Here is an 18,720-nt window from a genome sequence, read left to right on the forward strand (position 1 = left end):
TATGCCCCGAGACCACAGAGTTGTGTGCATCTTACCAATGATACTTATTAGAAACTAAGGTTCCCAGTGTCAAGTGGTGACTATTCCGCCATGGAATGTGTGGCTTAAGCAAGGGGGTCTTTGTGTATGTGCCATTGTCCCTCCTGTCGTACGGTAATTTTGCCATTATAGTTTAATCTGTGGTATTCGCCTCCAGACTTCTTAGTCTGCGTACTGCTGGCCACGTGCGCATCTGCTGGCGTAGTAAGAGAATCAACCGTTGCAACATGCAATACAACGCCCACATTAATGTGCTACATTGTAGGCAACATATCATATCTCTTCCCTTTGAAAAGGTACCCCAAACCGCACTGGTCATTATAACCAAGCTGTTGCCTGGTCAGTTTAATCTGTGGTGGTTGCACCCAGACCTCCCAGGCAGCTTTGTTACTGTCAATGTGACCAGTTGCAGAAATAGAGGGAATCTCATGCTTTCCACTTGCAACTACAGCGATTATTTAAATTAGTATGATAGGGTGTATCTGCGAGAACTATCCACAGGTAACTGACACCCTCCCACGTGCAGTTGCTGTGAAACCTGATGGACTAGTCCATCAAATTCAGCCAGCCACCCTCCAAGGTGGAGTTTTGCACGCCTAAGCTTCTGCTAGTGTAAACCACGGTCACGCCTCTTGTCCAGTTGAATTTAGCGATTCATGCTTACAACCCAGGGGTTCTAATACTGGGCTGTAAATATGAGGCACAAGATGACCTTAAATAGTTGGCTTGGAGGGCTGGGTGTTGACATTGCCTGGCTGAAGTGCAATACCTTTGACTCCTGACACAATTGATTTGCCAATGCAGGGGGGGCGGGGGGGTGTGTGAGTCAAAATTATCCAGCCCGCTCACTTCCTTTCCCAGCTATCTGTGTATAGCGCTTGCTGGAGCATGACGCTTATCTACTTGAAGTGCAAGTGTTCCCACAGGCATGTTGCAGCTGGATCAGATCTTTCCTACCCCGCTACTGATATTCATTTTAACCACCACAGAGGAAGGACGGTTGATTGCCACCCGAAAGTAGCCAATTGGCTGACATCACAGCGGGATCTGGCAGTCGTATTTTAACTTTATATCCTTACAGCATGGCTGTTTAAAAGCGGCCTAGGGTGACTTTAAACAATCAGCATGGTGTGGTGGGTGCCACAAACAATACCTGGCTTAAGTGCAATCCCTTTGACAGTCACTCCTGACACAATGTAGAGGCAAGAGTTATCCAGCCCACCTTGCGTCCTATCCCAGTTATCTGAGTAAAATAGTGAAAGATGCACATTAGAACTGGCAGCTGATACTGTTATTTACGCCTGTAAATGCTCTGCTCAGAGCAGCCCGCTAGCCAATGGTTTCCATTGAAAGGCGGTGTCAACAGACTTCCAAGCACTTAAGGTGGTCCCTTTGAGTAGGGCTCTAATCTAACAGCTGCCCCTTGCATCCGATACCGCCTCTAAGCCGCTCAGTGCTACTGATGCCTGGCAGTCATATTTAACCTTTATATCCTCACAGCATAGCAACACTCACTGCTGCCAAATGCCTTGGTGTGGGAACGTCCACTGATCGTTCTAATCAATACACCTATTATTTAAAGTAATACTTTGCAAATGAATAAAACTATGCACCAGCAGCTGAACATTTCACTCGTTAGTAAATATGAAACCCTAGGATTTGCCCCTCGAATTAAGCCAGTCACCACCCTAGGTGAAGTCTAGCCCTTCTGAACTTCTGCTCAAATACCAGGGAGCCGACAAGACCGTGGGAACAGGAGGGGACAATATGGATGAATCCCTGCCCTTTCTTGAATACTGGGAATGCCAAATGTTCTGTAATACATAGTTGCCAGTTTGTGCTTGGACTTTAACTTTACTGCTCCACCCGGTTTGACCCCAGACTTTGGAACAACCTTCATAGTAAACTGCCCTTTCGTCGAACATGCCCTTAATGGTACATGACATTCTTCAAACATTGCGCAGAAATTCCCTTCTGACCTGCTCGAGCCTGCGGCCATTCTGCTGAAAGCCCTGTGTGCCTGGGTGAGGGGAGTGCTACTAACCCTCAAGTCCTCAGAAAGCTCCCTCACTGTTGCAAGTGCCCCAAAGCATTTCATATAAAACATTTAATGGGTAACAACCCAGTTTGCGCCCATCTTAATGTGCCAGGCTGTGCGCCGTTTGGTACCCCACATATCTCTTCCCTATGAAAAGATTAAACAAACCGGCCAAAACACAATGCACAGGCAGCGAGTGTGGCCAATCAGATGCCCCCAGTTCTGTGTGATACAAACCATAACGCTCCGTGTGCAAGTTTGAGCTTATCATTCTGGGGTGCTAAGCCCTAATGTGCCCCTTTACCTGGGTGATCCCCAGTACGAGGGTAAAGACTGATGACCAAGTGCTGCACCAGCCAATAACAGGTAGACATGGAGTGAATTTACGCAATCTCATGCCCTACAAGGCCGCTCAGTGTTCCACCTCACCTAAACCAAGCCATGGGTGGATCACCATGTCCCTATAGCCTGCCAACCCATCTGTCATCTGCACTGACGGGTGCTGTGCCACCATGCTGGCGTCCCTCACCAACCTTACATCCCCTAACAGTGCTAAGGTATCCCAGCGTGCCAAAAGGTTATCCAATGTATTTAGATATGAGGACATGGAGTACAACATGAGCAACTATGCCTGCCCCATCTGTAATAAACATGTCAACTGTACTAGTAATTGTTGGTATTTTTGCTCCAACCCTTCTTCCCAGGCTGTTGAAGACAGCACACCTTTTGTGAAACTCCTGGGATGGTTATGTTATGTTATGTTATTGTTTTTTATTGTGCGCACAGCTATTCCAGCCAAGGAGCGTCCTGGCGCATAGACAAGGAGAAACATAACACAACAGGGAAAAGGAAGACTAAAAGGGACAGCTAAAACAGAAAAGTTTTTATTGCTTTCCGGAAGGTCGTGAGGTCCTCCAGCAAACGGATGTCAACCGGAAGAGAATTCCAGGTTAGTGCAGCTTTTACGCTGAAGGAACGTCCTCCCATACGGCTGAGCCTAAATCTAGGGACAACAGCAAAGGCCTGGCCTTGGGAGCGGAGGGCGCGTGCGGGGACATAGAAGGAGAGACAGCTGGACAAAATTTCGGGGCCTATACCTCTCAAGATCTTGAAGGTCAGACAAAGGACCTTAAAGAGAATACGCTTCCTCACTGGAAGCCAGTGTAGGGAGCGTAGAACACTCGTCACCGGGCAAAATCTGGGCAGGCCAACAATCGCTCTGGCCGCCGCATTTTGAACCCATTGCAGACGGGTAAGCTCAGCCTGGTTAGCCCCGACTAGAAGAGAGCTTGCGTAATCCAGGCGCGAGATGATGGTAGCCTGGATTACCAGCCGTCTGGTTGGGGCATCGAAGAATTTGAGCACAGGTCTTAAGCCTCTCAACAGGCCGAAACAACAGGCTGCTGTTCTTTTGGTATGCCCTACAAAGGAAAGGCCAGCGTCCAGCCAGACCCCCAGATTTTTCAACTCTGACACCGGGATCGGAGTAGGTCCCAGCTCTGATGGCCACCATTGATCACCCCACAACTCCACTCCCCTTCCGACAATCATTACCTCCGTTTTAGTGGCATTGAGCTGGAGACAGTTTCCCGTCAACCAGCTAGCCACCGCCTTCAGTCCATCATGGAACCTGGGGGCATCTAGTTCCGCGTCCCCGCTGAGGGTAACCGCCAGCTGTGTGTCGTCGGCATATGAGACCATAGTTAGGCCCCACTGCCTAGCGACATCAGCCAGCGGTCTCACGTAAAGATTAAACAATGTGGGACTCAGCGAGGACCCCTGCGGAACCCCCCTGGCCAGAGGCTGGAAGTTGGACTTGAAGGGAGGGATGGCAACACAGAATGAACGATTGCCGAGGAAGGAGCGGGACCATTGCAGCGCCTGACCACCAACGCCAATCTCCTCGAGCCGATGCAGGAGGATGCTGTGAGATACCGTGTCGAAGGCGGCGCTGAGATCTAATAATATCAGCGCCGCTGTTTGACCAGCATCCAACCTCGCACGGAGATGTTCCACCATCACAAGAAGAGCGGTCTCCGTGCTGTGCCCAGCACGGAAGCCATTTTGTGTGGGGTCGAGGGCATTGGTCCGGGCTAGATGTTCTGACCGGGCCAGACTGACATGGGCCTCTGTTATCTTTGCCGGCCAGGGTAACAGCGAGATGGGGCGGTAACTTTCAGGCTTGGACGGGTGAGAACGGAACGGAAGTATCTCCCCATAACATGTGTTTATTGATACCTCTGAGTAGGGCTCTAATCTAACTGATGCCCCTTGCATCGGATACTGCCTCTGGCTGCAAGGTATCTTTCTCCTAGCCTCTAAACCAGCTCCGCAGGTCTTATCTAGTAACAAGGTGCCTCCTTGGTGAAATGCGCTAACATGACTGGCTGTGGTTGGCGAGACCCCTATCGGGCATGAGCTCTTTTCATCCCTCTTAGTGATCCTAGTCACCCGTAAGGCTCTTCTGGGAAGTCGCTGATCACTACCTACCCAACCAGGAGTTCCAGGCACTGCTGCACACCACCTAGCTTGTGCTACCAGGAGGCACACCACGCCCCTTCGTTAGTACCCAAGCCTGACTCCGTGGCAGTGAGGAGGACACCGCACTAGTATAAAATGACTGGCGCATCGTTAAACGAAAACATGTCAGCCAGGCACCAATATTCCACAGCCTCTCTGCCTCATGGTTGCTCACCCCTGTTACATCCGCCCAGGACTTTAGGCTGGTTGAAAACTGAAGGGTCTCATGAGCTTGTGTAGGCAAATTATGTGCATAGCTGGTATGCCGCCCGACTAGTTTTTCTCTGTTTCTGTTATTGCATCTGGATATATGGTTGTAGTTGAATAGGATAACTAAGCAGCAACTGTGGCTTGTAAATAACCTAGAAAACTTCCACTTGAAGCACGCTGACACATGACAATATTACTTATGATGCAGCTGGAACATCATACCTGACATGTCAAGGTTGTTAGGTGCAAAGATAAATAGTCTCAACTGTGGCTTGTGAATGAAATTGAAACTTTCGCTTGAAGTGCGCGGCACCAGACAATATTGCTGTTCCTGGGTTACAAAAGGGAATGGAAATCCACAGAGAACCTAACTCTTATAGGCGGGGGGGTGGGGGGGACGACCTGTGCAAGTTTAACAGTGGACCCCGAAGCCATAGGTCTTTGCTTGAGTTACCGCCTAGCACCGCGTTTGCTTCACCACAACTGCACATCACGTGCGAGGCGGCCGCATTACTGCGAACAGGCACCCCCCGTGGAGGGTGAAAGTTAACATGTGGCCATCTTAATCCTGCTTCTGCCGCTTTAACTACCAGACTCATTAAGGCACAAATAAGTGCTAGCAATAGAAATCCGCACCCAGGAGGCAAGGCCCCGCATAAGAACCATTTGCTTGCGTTTGACCATTTAAACCAAGCGCCGCCATACTACCTGTAGGTAGACATGAGACAACATGTGAGAGGCGGCGATGACGACGGGGCCCCTGCCGCTTTCTCTGTATTTTGATCATGTTAGGAATCATGAACGGAAACAAATTCACACCACCATTGAAAACGCGCGGCGTTAAGAAACAGGAGCTACGTTGCTACTCAGACAAATTAGATTTCCACAATATGTGACTGAGCGGAAAGGTATGCGATCAGCAGCGCAACCTGTGATCTGAAATGTGGCGGACTCTAACCACAAGCATAATACCTGACTAACACTGACAACAACCAGCATACCACCAACGCTGCCATCAACACTGTCGCCCCGGTCAGTGCCTTGGTGGGTGGCCGCCTCTTCCCGCGTTAGCAGAGTGGGACACCCTTCCTTGTGCATGCACTCTCCCTGACAACCTCGACCAAAACCAATCATACTTAATACCTGGCTCGGTGTTCTAGACACTGTGAAATTCTTTATCCGCCATCGATGTAGCCCCATTAATTACTTCATGCGGGCAGGCCGGATGTCGCACCGAATCCATACGTGTGGTGCAGTGCCTAGCCTAGAGAGACGCACTGTACCATTGAAATGGTAATACCGTTTCCACTAGGTTGATATAGGTCTTATTGAAAGGGCCAGGTTTGCTTTAGAATCAATTGGTCTTTGTTCTCAAAGACACACTGCATCTTAGGCGCAGGGAGTACTAAGTAGGGCAATCCAAAATACGACCAGAATTAGAGAACAACCAGTACCGGACCACTGTGATCTCCTAAGGCGACGTGAACTAGGGAAATACCAACAACTCCCAGCTCACACATAGACTTCTTCCCCTCATGCCGAACAGCTATGCAGCCCAAAATGACCCATACCGGTCCTCAAAGGCACAGTAAGCCTAACCCAGACACCGTCAATGTAGCATTATCCTTCTGTGCCATACCCAGGAAGCCCCCAGCAATGGGGAAGCCATGAACAGGACCAATGACTATCCCGCTGGTGGGACGAAATGAGGAATGTGGTGACCCAGCATAGCCCCTCTAGACACCCTTGGCAACTAGAGAAGCATGGTAAGGGCGGCGCTCGACCCCCCCCCCCCCCAAAATGGCTGCCCTTTTCAGAGTCCGGTACTCTATCTCCTGCGCAGTGGCCTCCTGCCCGCACCATTTCCAAAACCACAATGATGCCCAATCACAAGAGGCCAATTTAGGCCCAGCGTGCGGCACCTACCCCTCTGCGCTGATATCGGCGAGATAAGTGCCTCGACGCCTGACCTCATTATAAATCCACCCCCGGCGGATTGGTCAAGTTCTTTGCTCTTCGGACCAAATTGGAACCAGACAGTTAATACTACAGCACTGTGTTCCTAATAGGCTATGTCCCACTGGCACATACATGCACTGTGAAGGGACCAAGTATGGGGGTACAACCAATCCGTAACCGTGCCGTGCTCTAAATTGTCCTTATGCCTCATTCAAGTGCGGGCAGCGTGGCGTCCGCCATCAGAGAGGCCGATCCCCGCCCGCGAGACAGGCTGCAAAAGTGAGGCAGAGTGTTTACTTGCTGTATTTCTTCATCCCCAAAAAGGAAGGTGCCCTGCTGCCTATGCTTGACCTCAGGCCTCTGCACTACTATTCCAACCTCCGTCTGTGCGGTCAGTAGGGAAGGTGTTGGATTTTAAATCCAACACCTTCTCCCCCCTCCGCAGGTCGTTGTTACGACTTGCGGGGTAATGGTATGCGTTGTTATAATGCGGTCGTTGTAACGACCTCTTTGTAATAACATGCGGGGTGGCGGTTTTGTGGTCAGGGTTGTTTACCCCTAAGAGATCATATGGCGACCCTTGAACGGAATGATGCCATCTTACACATCCTCAATCATCTGGCACATCACCACTACCTAAGATTTGTGTTAAGTGTTGTACATTATCAATTCACGGTGCTGCCCTTGAGGGTTTCTACAGCACCAAGCGTATTCACAAACTATCTAGTTATGGCTGCAGCGCATCTTTGCCTCCGTGCCATTCATGCGTTTCGATATCTGAAGGCTTGGCTGATGGAGAGCAGCCGGCAGCAATGCCTAGTACACACTCATATAGAGAAAAGGGGCATACCAATATTCTCTCAGGGGCCTGGATAAACAGTAATATAATAGAATGCACACAAGGGATTTATTTACATTAATGTATTTGACCTATTAGTATGCAGTCCAATATGTCATATTTTTACATCAACATCTCAATTTACAGTTGTTTAAAGATCATTTCAAGAAAACATAATTATTTAGAGAGGAAAAAAGTTCCAAAGCAGATTCGAAGATTATTAATTTTGTATTAAAAAAATGTATATTTATACAGCAGTGGTTCACAAAAAATCAGTCTCAACATACATTGACAACAGTTTTTCTTGAATTACATGTATCTTAAGTGACCGCATGTCAATGTATAGAGTATCCAGATCCCACATTCCGTATTTGATCCTGTCCAGCAAGCAGAACTCTGCTACAAAGAACACATTTGACCATAACTTTTAGAGGAAATTGAGTGCGTTTACTTTTTGTCGCTTAAATCCATGAGACCATCTTCAGGACACTGGGTATTTCAAGATGATGTAAGGCCCCTCTCTGAAGGCCCAAAATGGGCAGTTATGAGTTGGACTTGGAGGACATTCTCCGATGGGAGTCACTAAATATATTGTCATGACTAAACGTGATATCATTGAAGATTGAGGTGTCCCTTGTGTCAATACCACAAAGACACGTCCATTTTATGAGAAATTTTTAGGCGGATGCAGGCCAAAACTTAAATTTGGCAAAACATCACTGATGTTAACATTAATGTCTCTTGATGGGTCGTGGTTTCCCTGTGGCGTTCGGCATGAATTAGACATTCTATACATTGGCATGTGGTCCCATAAAATCTATGTAATTTAAGAAAAACCATTGTCATTGTATGTTTGATTTTTTTGTAAACCCCTTATTGTATACATCTTTTTTTTTTTAATACGAAATTATTAATCCACACACCTGCTTTGGGATTTATTGCATTCTAAATAATTGTTTTCTTGAATTTATCTTTAAATAACTGTGAATTGAAATGTTGTCAAGATATGACATATTGACTTGCATAGAAACTGGTCAAATACATTTATGTAAATAAATCCCTTGCGGGCATTCTGACCTATTGTAGTACACACCCAGGCAGCATTTTGCTACTACACAGACATTCAAAGTGAACGCCAAAAAGTTGCATCTCAGCCACAACAGGTTCAAGTGTTCCTAGGAGCAGTGCTGCAATCGGTAACAAGTATGGCCTACCCAAACCAAGAGAGGGTGATGGCATTACAAAGTCTGCTTCCCCTTATTAATATCCCACACCCATTAACTGTAAGAACAGTAATGAAACTGCTTTGAATGATTACCTCATGCATTCCCATAATACAGCACAAACTAGTGTGATGGAATCGGTCACTGGCTTGCCTTTTTCTTGGCCTTTTCCTAGACCTAGTCAGCTGCAAGTAACCATCACCACGTATGCCTCACTCACAAGCTGCACAGGAGCACAGCTGAAGAACATGGCAATTCATGGTACCTAGATGCAAGAGCAAAGAGGTTATCACATCGACTAAGTTGAACCGACCGCAATACAGTTGGCTCGCAGAGCCTTTTACATGCTTATTCGAAACAAAACAGTCTTTGAGACGACAGGCTATCTGACCGCCATGTATTGCATTCAGAAAGAACGGAGGACTCGCCTACCTCTTCTGTTAGCCAGAGCTCAAAAGATGTGGCACTGGGCCATTTGTAGTCATGTACAACTGTGCAGAGCATCTGCTTAAGGTGGACAATGACTTTGCAAACCTCGGTTGCAGGATACATCAACAAGTACATGAATTGGAGAGGACTCCCCAAGTATTTAACCAATACGTCCAACAATGGAGCACAACCATAATCGATTTGTCCTCCACCACAGAAAAATCAAAATCACCAACCTTCGTTTATAGGTGAACACAGTCTAACCATACCTCGTTCTGATGTCACTAACCTGGGCAAGGTAGTCCTGGTTCTTAACGCTTCTGGAACTCTATCTATCCACATGAAAAGCTCCCCATCAAAGCACATATTCTGATACAACATCCCTTGCAGCTAAGCTGCAACTCGGGTATCTAAACTTTAAGAAAATGAACCTTGCGATTTTGCACTTTAGGTCATAGAGTTTGGGCATCTTAAGCTACCTGAAGAGTCTATGCAAATCCTGCGAGAGCCTCACAAGCCCACTACTCATGCTTTTATGCAGCAGAGTGGATATTCCTGTCCATTATTGCTTCAGTAACAAAAGAAAACCTCTAAAGGCTTCAGTGCAAGACATAATTTGTTATCTCTTTCATCTTGAGAAGGCAGGGTTAGCATAGCCATCATTTAGGTTACATTTAGCAGCAATTACTGTTTAGTGCAAAGCAGGCAACACACTCTATTTAAAATTCCAGTCATCTTTAGACACCACCCATGGTGTATGTAAAGAGAGTAGTCTCTCGAAGTGCACCACTAGCCTCTTCATGGAAACCTTATTGTGGTACTTACCTGGCTCAAGAGGCCTCCTTTTGAGCCTCTTAACTCTTGCACTTCGCAATATCTTTCTTGAAAGGTGATTTTCTTTAGTTGCAACCATTTTCCAAGAAGGGTCAGTGAGCTGCAGGCTCTAGCTGTACAAGAACCTTTCATTCAAGTACACATGGATTGTGTTGTCTTCTGGACTAATCCTAGTTTTTTACTCCAAGGCGGCTTCCCCGTTTTATGTAAACCAAACCTCAGAGCTGCTAAGTTTTTTTTTTTTACAAGCCCAGAGTGAGTTGCAGAGAAAGCACTACACCCGTTTGATGTTAAGAAGGCACAAATGTCTTATATTGTATTTGTAAGCCAAAACATCTGCTCTGTGTATGTTGCTAAATATACCTTGCAAATCCCATTTCCAAGTTTGGTTTAGCAAAATGGATTGTCCATTGCATATACAAGTCTGCTGTGCAAGGCAAAACGAACTTTGTGTACTCTGTGCTGCTGAAACATTCCACCAATGACACGTTTTCTTAGCTGACATATGCAGGGCAAATGCTGGGTCAACATTGCACACTTTCAATTAACATTATTGTGTAGATATTTTAGCCAACAGAAGGTTCAAGTTGGCCGAAGAGTCCACATCTGCCTCATCTGGTTTCTATCCTCTGCTTCCTGGGAGTGCACTGCTTTGTAATCTAAGCAGAGCATATGATCTACAGAAGCACATACTACAAATGAAAAATATCATTTACACTGTAGCTATCCATTTGTAGCTTATAGTGCTGTAGATTCACATATACCCTCCCACCTCGCTCGCTGGAAGCAAGCCAGTGCAGCAGGTGATATTTTTCACTTGCACAATGTATCTGTACACTAAAACTTTCAGCTTCGCTAACTCTGCTTACTACATTCATCCGTTTGGTGGGGTAAAACACAATCTGAGGTGGAGTCTCTGCTCTGGTGCATTGTGGGGTTGAGGGAGGAGTCATAATACACCCGTGTAAGAGTCTTAATACACCTGTGTAACTGAAGACTTCTAAAAAACAAACAAAGTAAATACGCCTTAGTCTCGGCGCCAACACTATGGGCCAGATGCATCCGAGTTTTGCCCATTCTGTGTCTATGGGAAAATGTGTACATGCATATGGCCCTATATTGCAGGATTGTGCAAAGCATGTAAATCTACAGCACTAAAAATTACAAACTGATAGTTAGAGTAGGTAACATTTTTCTTTCTTTTTGGCCTATTTTTCTCTTCAATTTTCTTTTTGGCATTGTTTTTTTCACTTCCCATGATGCCTTGGGATAGCTCCCACATTTGTAAACCTTTCTTAATAAAGGGAATATTAGTTTATTGGATTTATTTTTCACTTCTGGTGAGGTTTCCATTATGCTAGTATATTGTTTTCATATAGTGAACAAATGTGCAGATATGATAAACACCATATTGTTTGTTTCAAAATAGTCATACTGTTGTGAGTGTGTGTGATTTTGAAATGTGAGGAATAGAGAAAAATCTCGATTGCTGGGAAACTGAGCCAGCTTGAAAAGACAGATACTGCCCTTTAGGATAGAGCACTGTTCCCTCTAACTCTGATTTGCAACATGGCGAGGAGGTTTCTGGGAAGACCCCTCTTCTCTTGATTCTTATTAGACCCACTGATGCCTCCATTGTTCTGTCACATCAATAGACTAGGTGTGAGTGTTTGATTGGTTCAGACGCTCCGTCCATCACCACCCCCTTTTGTACCACATCAATTACAGCAGCATCATTGCCAGTGTATTTTGAATGCATAGATGTCAGCTTGCCCATCAATGTCAAGTTATTCTGAAGGTTGAGGATGTATGCATCAACGAGTATGCTTTATTGAGGACTCTCCGGTTATGGACTATACTTCACATCTACAATGCCTCTGTCTTAGCCCACTAGGCTCCATAATGTGTGGACAAATTAGAAGAGGCACACAGGATCCATTCTCCTCTTCACCCACCCTCCAGTTTTTTGACTCAAAATATCCCTTTAGTACAACTTATTGTGAATCGGTAGCAAAAGGGGGGTGAAATTGGTATCCCCTTTCTTACCGATTCACAATGACATTGCATCAGTTGTTTGCTTTTACTAGTATGGTTGCAAACCATTGACTGGATACCAACTCCTCCAAGAGATATGTAGTATCTTGTGTTGTATTTATCTGGTTACTTACTCCCTAGCTGCTCAGCCAGTGTGAATCTGATGCATGGATTCTTGGTGTGAGAGTCTTGAATGGAATGTTTGGCTGCCTGGATGCTTGTGTGTCAGTTGGAGTACCATGCTGCACTCCTGGAACATGGTGTATAAGGATTAAAGCTAGATTGTCGGATTTGTTTCATGCAGAAGCTTGGCCTTTGGTCTTAGTTGGTATTGTTTGAACACAGTAAATGTTGCCTTAATCTTGCTAAATGTATTTTTGGAACAATTGCAGAAATATTTAGCTGTCTGAATTTAATGCAGATGGCAATTGTGGGTGGGGAGCGGGGGGGGGGGAGAATTGATAGGACCTTGTTTACTTTTGTCTTATGAACTGTCTATTTACTGGTTCTGAACAAGGCGTTGCTTTTAATAGCGAGATGCTGATGGTCCAGCGATTTAGACCACTGTCGTAAACCTCTTTACCTGTTGCTTCTCTCTCTTCCTCTCTCTCTCTCCCTCCCTCCCTCCCTCCCTCCCTCCCTCCCTCCCTTGTCTCCTTGTTCTTCTTCCACTATTTCTGGGCAAGGTATCCCTATCTCTATTTGTCTTCTTTCTTTCCTTCTCTGTGCCTTTCAATCCTTTGCTACCCTATTGTCTTGCTTCACATATTTCTAAAGCTGCCTCTCTCAAGCACTCTCTCACTCCCAGCGGTTTACCTTGCAGGTATTTACATCTTGGACCGACGGTTCCGGGGTCTAGACGACTCCTGCACCCAGCTTACCTCCTTCCTGTACAGCTTTTGCCAGCAGACGAGACGGCAGCGTATCATCCAGCGCAACCGGACGGAGCGTCTGTCAGACCTGCTGGACTGGAAGTACCTGGGAAGGGTAAGAGTCGAAAACTGCTAGCTGGGTGAGAGATGAGCAAGGGAGGCGAGGAAAGGACCCTGATAGCCGAGTGTCATGGTACGGATAATTGATGAAGGTGGCAGAGTGTGAACTGACAATTGAACGAAAGAAAATGATATGGGATGGTGCTGTGATCCGAGTGGGTCCGGACGAGTAATGGAGTAACGCTTAGCTTGAGTATAAGCGAGCCAGTATGAAAATGAGAGTAAAACTGCAGGGTAGGGATGAACAAGTTCATCAGAATGCTGACTGGTGAGTAAATTACATTTGCAAACAAGACTGCAGAGTTTCGGGGTGACTAAGGAACTTTCTGAATGTGAAGGAATTGAGAAAGGAAAGCAACCTTCTAGAGTTAATTCTCTGTGGGAGTGGACAGATGAGGCACAACTCGAAGAAGATTGAGAAGGGAAGACTTCAAGTAGTAGCTTGCAAGGGTAAAGGAATAAAACTGCAAGAAATGTTGGGGCTTGTAAGGAACAGAGATTACCACGATGGAAGAGACCTTACTGTAAGTCTTAAAAATAAACATCCCTAGAAAAGGATATTTATTCCGGTTTTAGGAAGTCCAACATCTTGGAAGTCTTTGACCGAGATCTTAATCTGGAATGCAGCGTTTTTGGACTGGCTCCATAGAGCGATTCCAACAGATTTTTAGAAGGTCTGGAATAGATCGACCAGGAATTCATCGTTGAGTTTATTTGGGAAGTTAATAGACAGGCATGTCAAGGGACAGAGGGTATTACACCAGAGATATCCAGGGTAGTACTAAAGCATGTATAAGTTAGATTGAGTTCTGATGTGTGGCTGTCTGCTTATATCTTACAGTATTATATGTATGCTCGACACATGTCTCTTGCCAAAGCATTCCCGGACAACTTCACCTATGAGCCGCATGAACCCACCGCAGTAAGTACTGCACTCTCTTTCTGCACTGTTGCTTCTATGGCAGAACCTTGATAGTAGACTTGTCTTACTCTGTGAAAAGGGTCTGGATTCCTTAAACTATTGGCACATGAATGGCTCAAAAACTCTGTCTTCTGAATGTCGTAAACACATGTTCTTCTATTTGCACCAGAAGTGAAAGGGCAGCGGAGTCATTTTAGTGAACTTGTTCATACAATTTTCTTTGAATTGAGGCGGTTACCTTTTTGGGTGAGGAGGCTGCCTGCTCTGGGTGGTGACCGGAGTTTGTTTGATTCGTTTATAGTTTTTCACTGTCACTAGCTGCTGTAAACATTCCAAACAGGTCCCATCACTTTGTTGATTCTTTGTCTATAGTCCTTAACCCACCATCTTTTCATGTGCAATAAAACATTTGACACATGCATGCATATTGGCATGGATGATAAATCATGTGTCTAAAACTGTTGGGCTTTGTCTTGTGTCCTATATGTGCCATGGTTTAGCAGTTCATGAAACCAAGCTCAATATTTGGTCATCCTTACTTTCCATGGTCACAACCCTCTAAAGCCACAACTGTCCTGATGACCTCCAAGGAGTATTTATCAGTGATGCATTGTGACTTTGTTGAGATGTTTTGATGCTTTGCTATCTGGTACCATTTATTGATAAGTAGCTAATGTCGCCTGCTGATGTTGCCAGACAGCCATGTGTGCCTGAATCCAGATTTTAGTTGCCCTGGTTATGATGTTTATTTTCTAGTTCACTTCCTTGTTGATAATTTGTATGGGTTTGCACATGGTCAATGGGAGCCTATTCCTTGTATGTTTCAGGCCCAAGGATTCCGGTACCCACGTCCTGCATCCGTCCCACCATCCCCATCGCTGTCACGCCACTCCAGCCCACACCACAGCGAAACCGAAGAGGATGATGAGCGCTATGACGAAGAGGAGGAGGCTGAAAAGGACCGTCAGAACATCAAGCCTCCAGCCATGGGCGTGGTAGGGCCTGTTCCTGAGTGGAGAAAGCGTTCCAAGAAGGGATCTGTTGACACCAGCAATGCCAGTACCTCAAGCAACGCCAGCAATGCCAGCACACCCACCAATCCCAGCAGCCCAAGCGAGCTAAGCAGTCCCAGCGGCTCCATTCTAGAAGAGAGAAACTAGGTGTGCCCATCCTCTTGTTGATTCTCTGGTGCTTGTGAACGGTTATTATGGAGTACCACACAGAAACCAAGTGGCATTAATGGATGTTTCATTCTATAGACCCTTGAGGGCATTTGTGGAGCCAGTGATCAGAGGAGTTTTGCACCAGTGTTGCTTTCTTTGTCCCCATCCACTTGGCACACTGATCTTCAACTTTATTTCGCACTTTTCGGTTCTGATCCTTCTGGTTGTGTGTTCAAACTTTCCTGCTGCTGCTTTCGTTCCAGCTGCTCAATTTCTGGAGGTGTTTAAAATCAGTTCAGAAAGCATCCTGGATTCAGTTTTATGACACAATCATTGTAGATTTAGACCATCCACACCTTAGGTTTATTGCATGCTCATGCCTGGAACATGTGTCTCTTACTGTAATGTTACCTAATTGTGGAATGTTGGTTTACTCAAACCCAGATGTGATCAAAGTCATGTTAAGCATATGAAACCCGGATAATGCACAACGTATAGATGTATATTGCAAAGGAGTAGAATTTACACCAGTTTACCGAAGCCCAGAAGAATCTGAATATGATGTAGGGTAAATCGAGCTTGGAATGCGTTAAGCCTCCACCATTGCCAGAGTGTTTAATGTTATGAGAGTATTGGGAAGTAGATCGCGAGGATGGTCTGAATCTAGATGGGCAGGGTCTAACAAGGTAGTAACGTCGAGAATTGGAAGCCAGGCATTTGTCCAAATCTCTGCTATGCGAAAGCCTGAGCCTAGTTGATCTATACATTTTGAATGTGCAGTGATTGTTCGAGCACGTTCGTGGGACATCCTAAAGCAAACATGCACAGAATAGAATCAGACATACTGTATCAGTTTATTGTTTTGTGGTGTGGACTAGCAGAGGAGCTGTGTTCCTTGCAGGTGGCAGGCCACCTAAAGTTCAAAGCACAATGCGTTCGTTGGTGGCTATGGTTTCGGTCCTTACTCTAAAAAGAAATATTAGGACCTGTTGAAGTAGGGCTCCATCAGAGGAAGCACTGTTTCTGGCATGTTTTGGACAACTATTGGTCCTGTTTATGCATTCTGTAAATGGGCCTGAATTGCAGTGTCTTTACCCATGTTAGACTGAGTGAAGGCAAGTTATCAGCCAATGAATTTAGTATCAGTTCACAGGACATTGATGAACCTCTTTAAAAGCAGGTGACTTTTTCACTTACACTCTTGGCCAACAAAGAGAACGTTTGGAACTGGTGTGTTGTTGCTGTCACATAGCATCTTGCAGATTTCCTACAACGTCTCTCCAGCAGGAGGAGGTGTAGTAAGTAGTGCAGGAATAGTGCATGTGGGCAACGCCGTGATCTCGGAGCAAAGTTACTTTAGGGGATAGTTGTGTGGAGGTCGCCAGTAACGTTCTGACTTTTCTTGAAACCTGGCTCCAAAGAAAATCTTTTGGTGCAACTCATGTGTTGCTCGTAGCGACAGCCTGTCATTACATGCTGGCTATTAGGGAGTGTTATATGCCCCTTGGTTGTCCATGTCCCTTTGCCATGTATGCTCAAGCAGAGCAGTATGCGGTTGTGTAGACATCTCATTGACTGCAGAATCTCCGCCTATCCACAGTTATTGTTGAGGATGGTTCAAGGGCACTGGTCTAAATGACCACATAGCACACATATGTTTCTCCAAGGATAGAGGTGCTGTCTGTCTTGAACTATCAGAACTTATTTAATAACTGCAAAAGTCTTTGTGGGGGTGGCATGCACGCGGGTTCCCTCTTTTGTGAATCATTCGTACCATGAGATGAAATCATTGAAATGTTCAATTCTTTAGTATTTCTACCTCAGAACTATTGTTTTACTCTCTGCATAACTTTTCGACTGCCAGTGTTTCACATTATTATTGAATCTGTGGCTCCCCTGTCTTTCTAGTTATCTTGGAATCATTCAAACCGGGTACAGAGCCCACTATGTCAGAGGCCCGTCAAGGACCCTTTCCTCCCATAATGTGGGGATGGTTTGGTCTTTAGATTTTTTTTATTTTTTTTTATTTCTACAGATGTCCACTATCAATCTGGACTATTCCCGGTCTTACTCCACTTGCTAATTTAAATGGTCCATTAAGTTACGATCATGGATAAACAACCCGGTTGTACCCTACAATCTACCCTTCTTGGATCATATTTCCACTGAGCAGCTTAGTTGATACCCCATGGCAGTGCAATAGAGTATTGGTGGTTATCATTTGACATTAACAAGGGTAGTGTTTTTTGAATAAGAGACTTTGCAGCTATCTAGCACTGAACAATACAGCATTTATGACATTATCACTGAGTTTTTGTGACTTTTAGTCAGTAAATAGAACTGTGAACATCATGTGTCTGACACCACATTGTTGTCTTTCTTTCGAATGCGCTTCCAACCCTTTCCTTTGAAACATACAGAGGGTCTTCCAGAGTGCCTCCCTCCCTGTGCCACAGATCTTGCAGAGCTCGCATACATCTTCCGCTATAAAGTGTGCTCATTTCCTTGGGTGTGTTCTGTGTATTATGTCAGTGTGTGCAGATGTTGATGTAGGAAGAAAAAAGAAATCCATACGTTATCTGAGGTCATTTGGAAAAGAGAAAAAAAGAGTATTTAAGAATATAAAAATAAATTTTATGATTTCAAAACACCAGGTTCTATGTGGTCATCTGTCTAGCCAAAGCCATTCGAAGTCTTGTGTGTATTTTGTTTTTGATTATTCATTGAGCAGGAATCTACACTCCAAAAAGAGGCTCTTGGTTTTCAAGAGAAGTATAGAAAGGTAAGATACATAGCACTATAGTAAACAAAAGCTAGTTGGCAAAAGCCTTGTATTAAGCCTGGTTTGTGTCATGTGTAGCTTTAGATATACATGCACTGCAAACTCATGCCATCTAGTGTTGGGCTCTTGTTTTTCTTCAAAGAAGTCTTTTGAGGCACAAGGTATAGTGACTCCTCCTATGACTGGCTGAGCGCATGGGCATCACCTCCATAGTTACATTGTTTACTTCTGCTGTCTGGGTCGTATGTACTTTGCCTGGGCTCTAAAATGCATGGTTTTCTTTGTCGGGCCTCTTGAGTCCTAAGTTCCCCAGTGAATCTAGTTTTCCATCGTTGACCCTCCATCCGATTCAAGTCTTGGTGTCCTCAACACCGCTCTTAGGGCTCTTCCGTCGGATCTTGCGCTCAAGAATGTGGTGGAAAAAACACCCATTCGCTACTGTATACACTGCCATCACAAGTACTTGTGGACAGATCAGCACACAGATTGTAATCCTAGTCCTGTCGCTTCGGGATAACAAGGTCTCCTGCTCTGCTTGCCTCAACTTCTGCTCTAAAAAGACCATCCGTAACTGTTGATCACACGCCGTAAAACAACACTTAGATGATGATACCCCCAACTTCTTTGGGGATAACATTGAAGCAGAGGCAGGTTGCATCCTTCAGCCAGGAACTAGATTCCCCCTTGTACTCTGAGGTGCCGGACCTGCAGTCCACGCCAGGCCAACATCCGAAGAT

At 45.4% G+C, this 18,720-nt stretch overlaps 1 protein-coding gene across 1 annotated transcript in view; it reads left to right on the top strand.

Annotated features, from left to right (window-relative positions):
- Positions 1-17,849, top strand: part of GYS1 (glycogen synthase 1) — a 167,624-nt gene extending 149,775 nt beyond the window's left edge. The window contains exons 14-16 of the mRNA XM_086930200.1: positions 12,948-13,111; positions 13,958-14,038; positions 14,866-17,849. Of these exons, the coding sequence (XP_086786326.1) occupies positions 12,948-13,111; positions 13,958-14,038; positions 14,866-15,198 (578 nt within the window). The 3' untranslated portion in view covers positions 15,199-17,849. The remainder of the gene's footprint in view (positions 1-12,947; positions 13,112-13,957; positions 14,039-14,865) is intronic.
- The last annotated feature ends 871 nt before the right edge of the window (positions 17,850-18,720 follow it).

This window comes from Lissotriton vulgaris, chromosome 7 (assembly GCF_964263255.1).
Source record: "Lissotriton vulgaris chromosome 7, aLisVul1.2, whole genome shotgun sequence".
In the NCBI taxonomy this organism is placed as follows: domain Eukaryota; kingdom Metazoa; phylum Chordata; class Amphibia; order Caudata; family Salamandridae; genus Lissotriton; species Lissotriton vulgaris.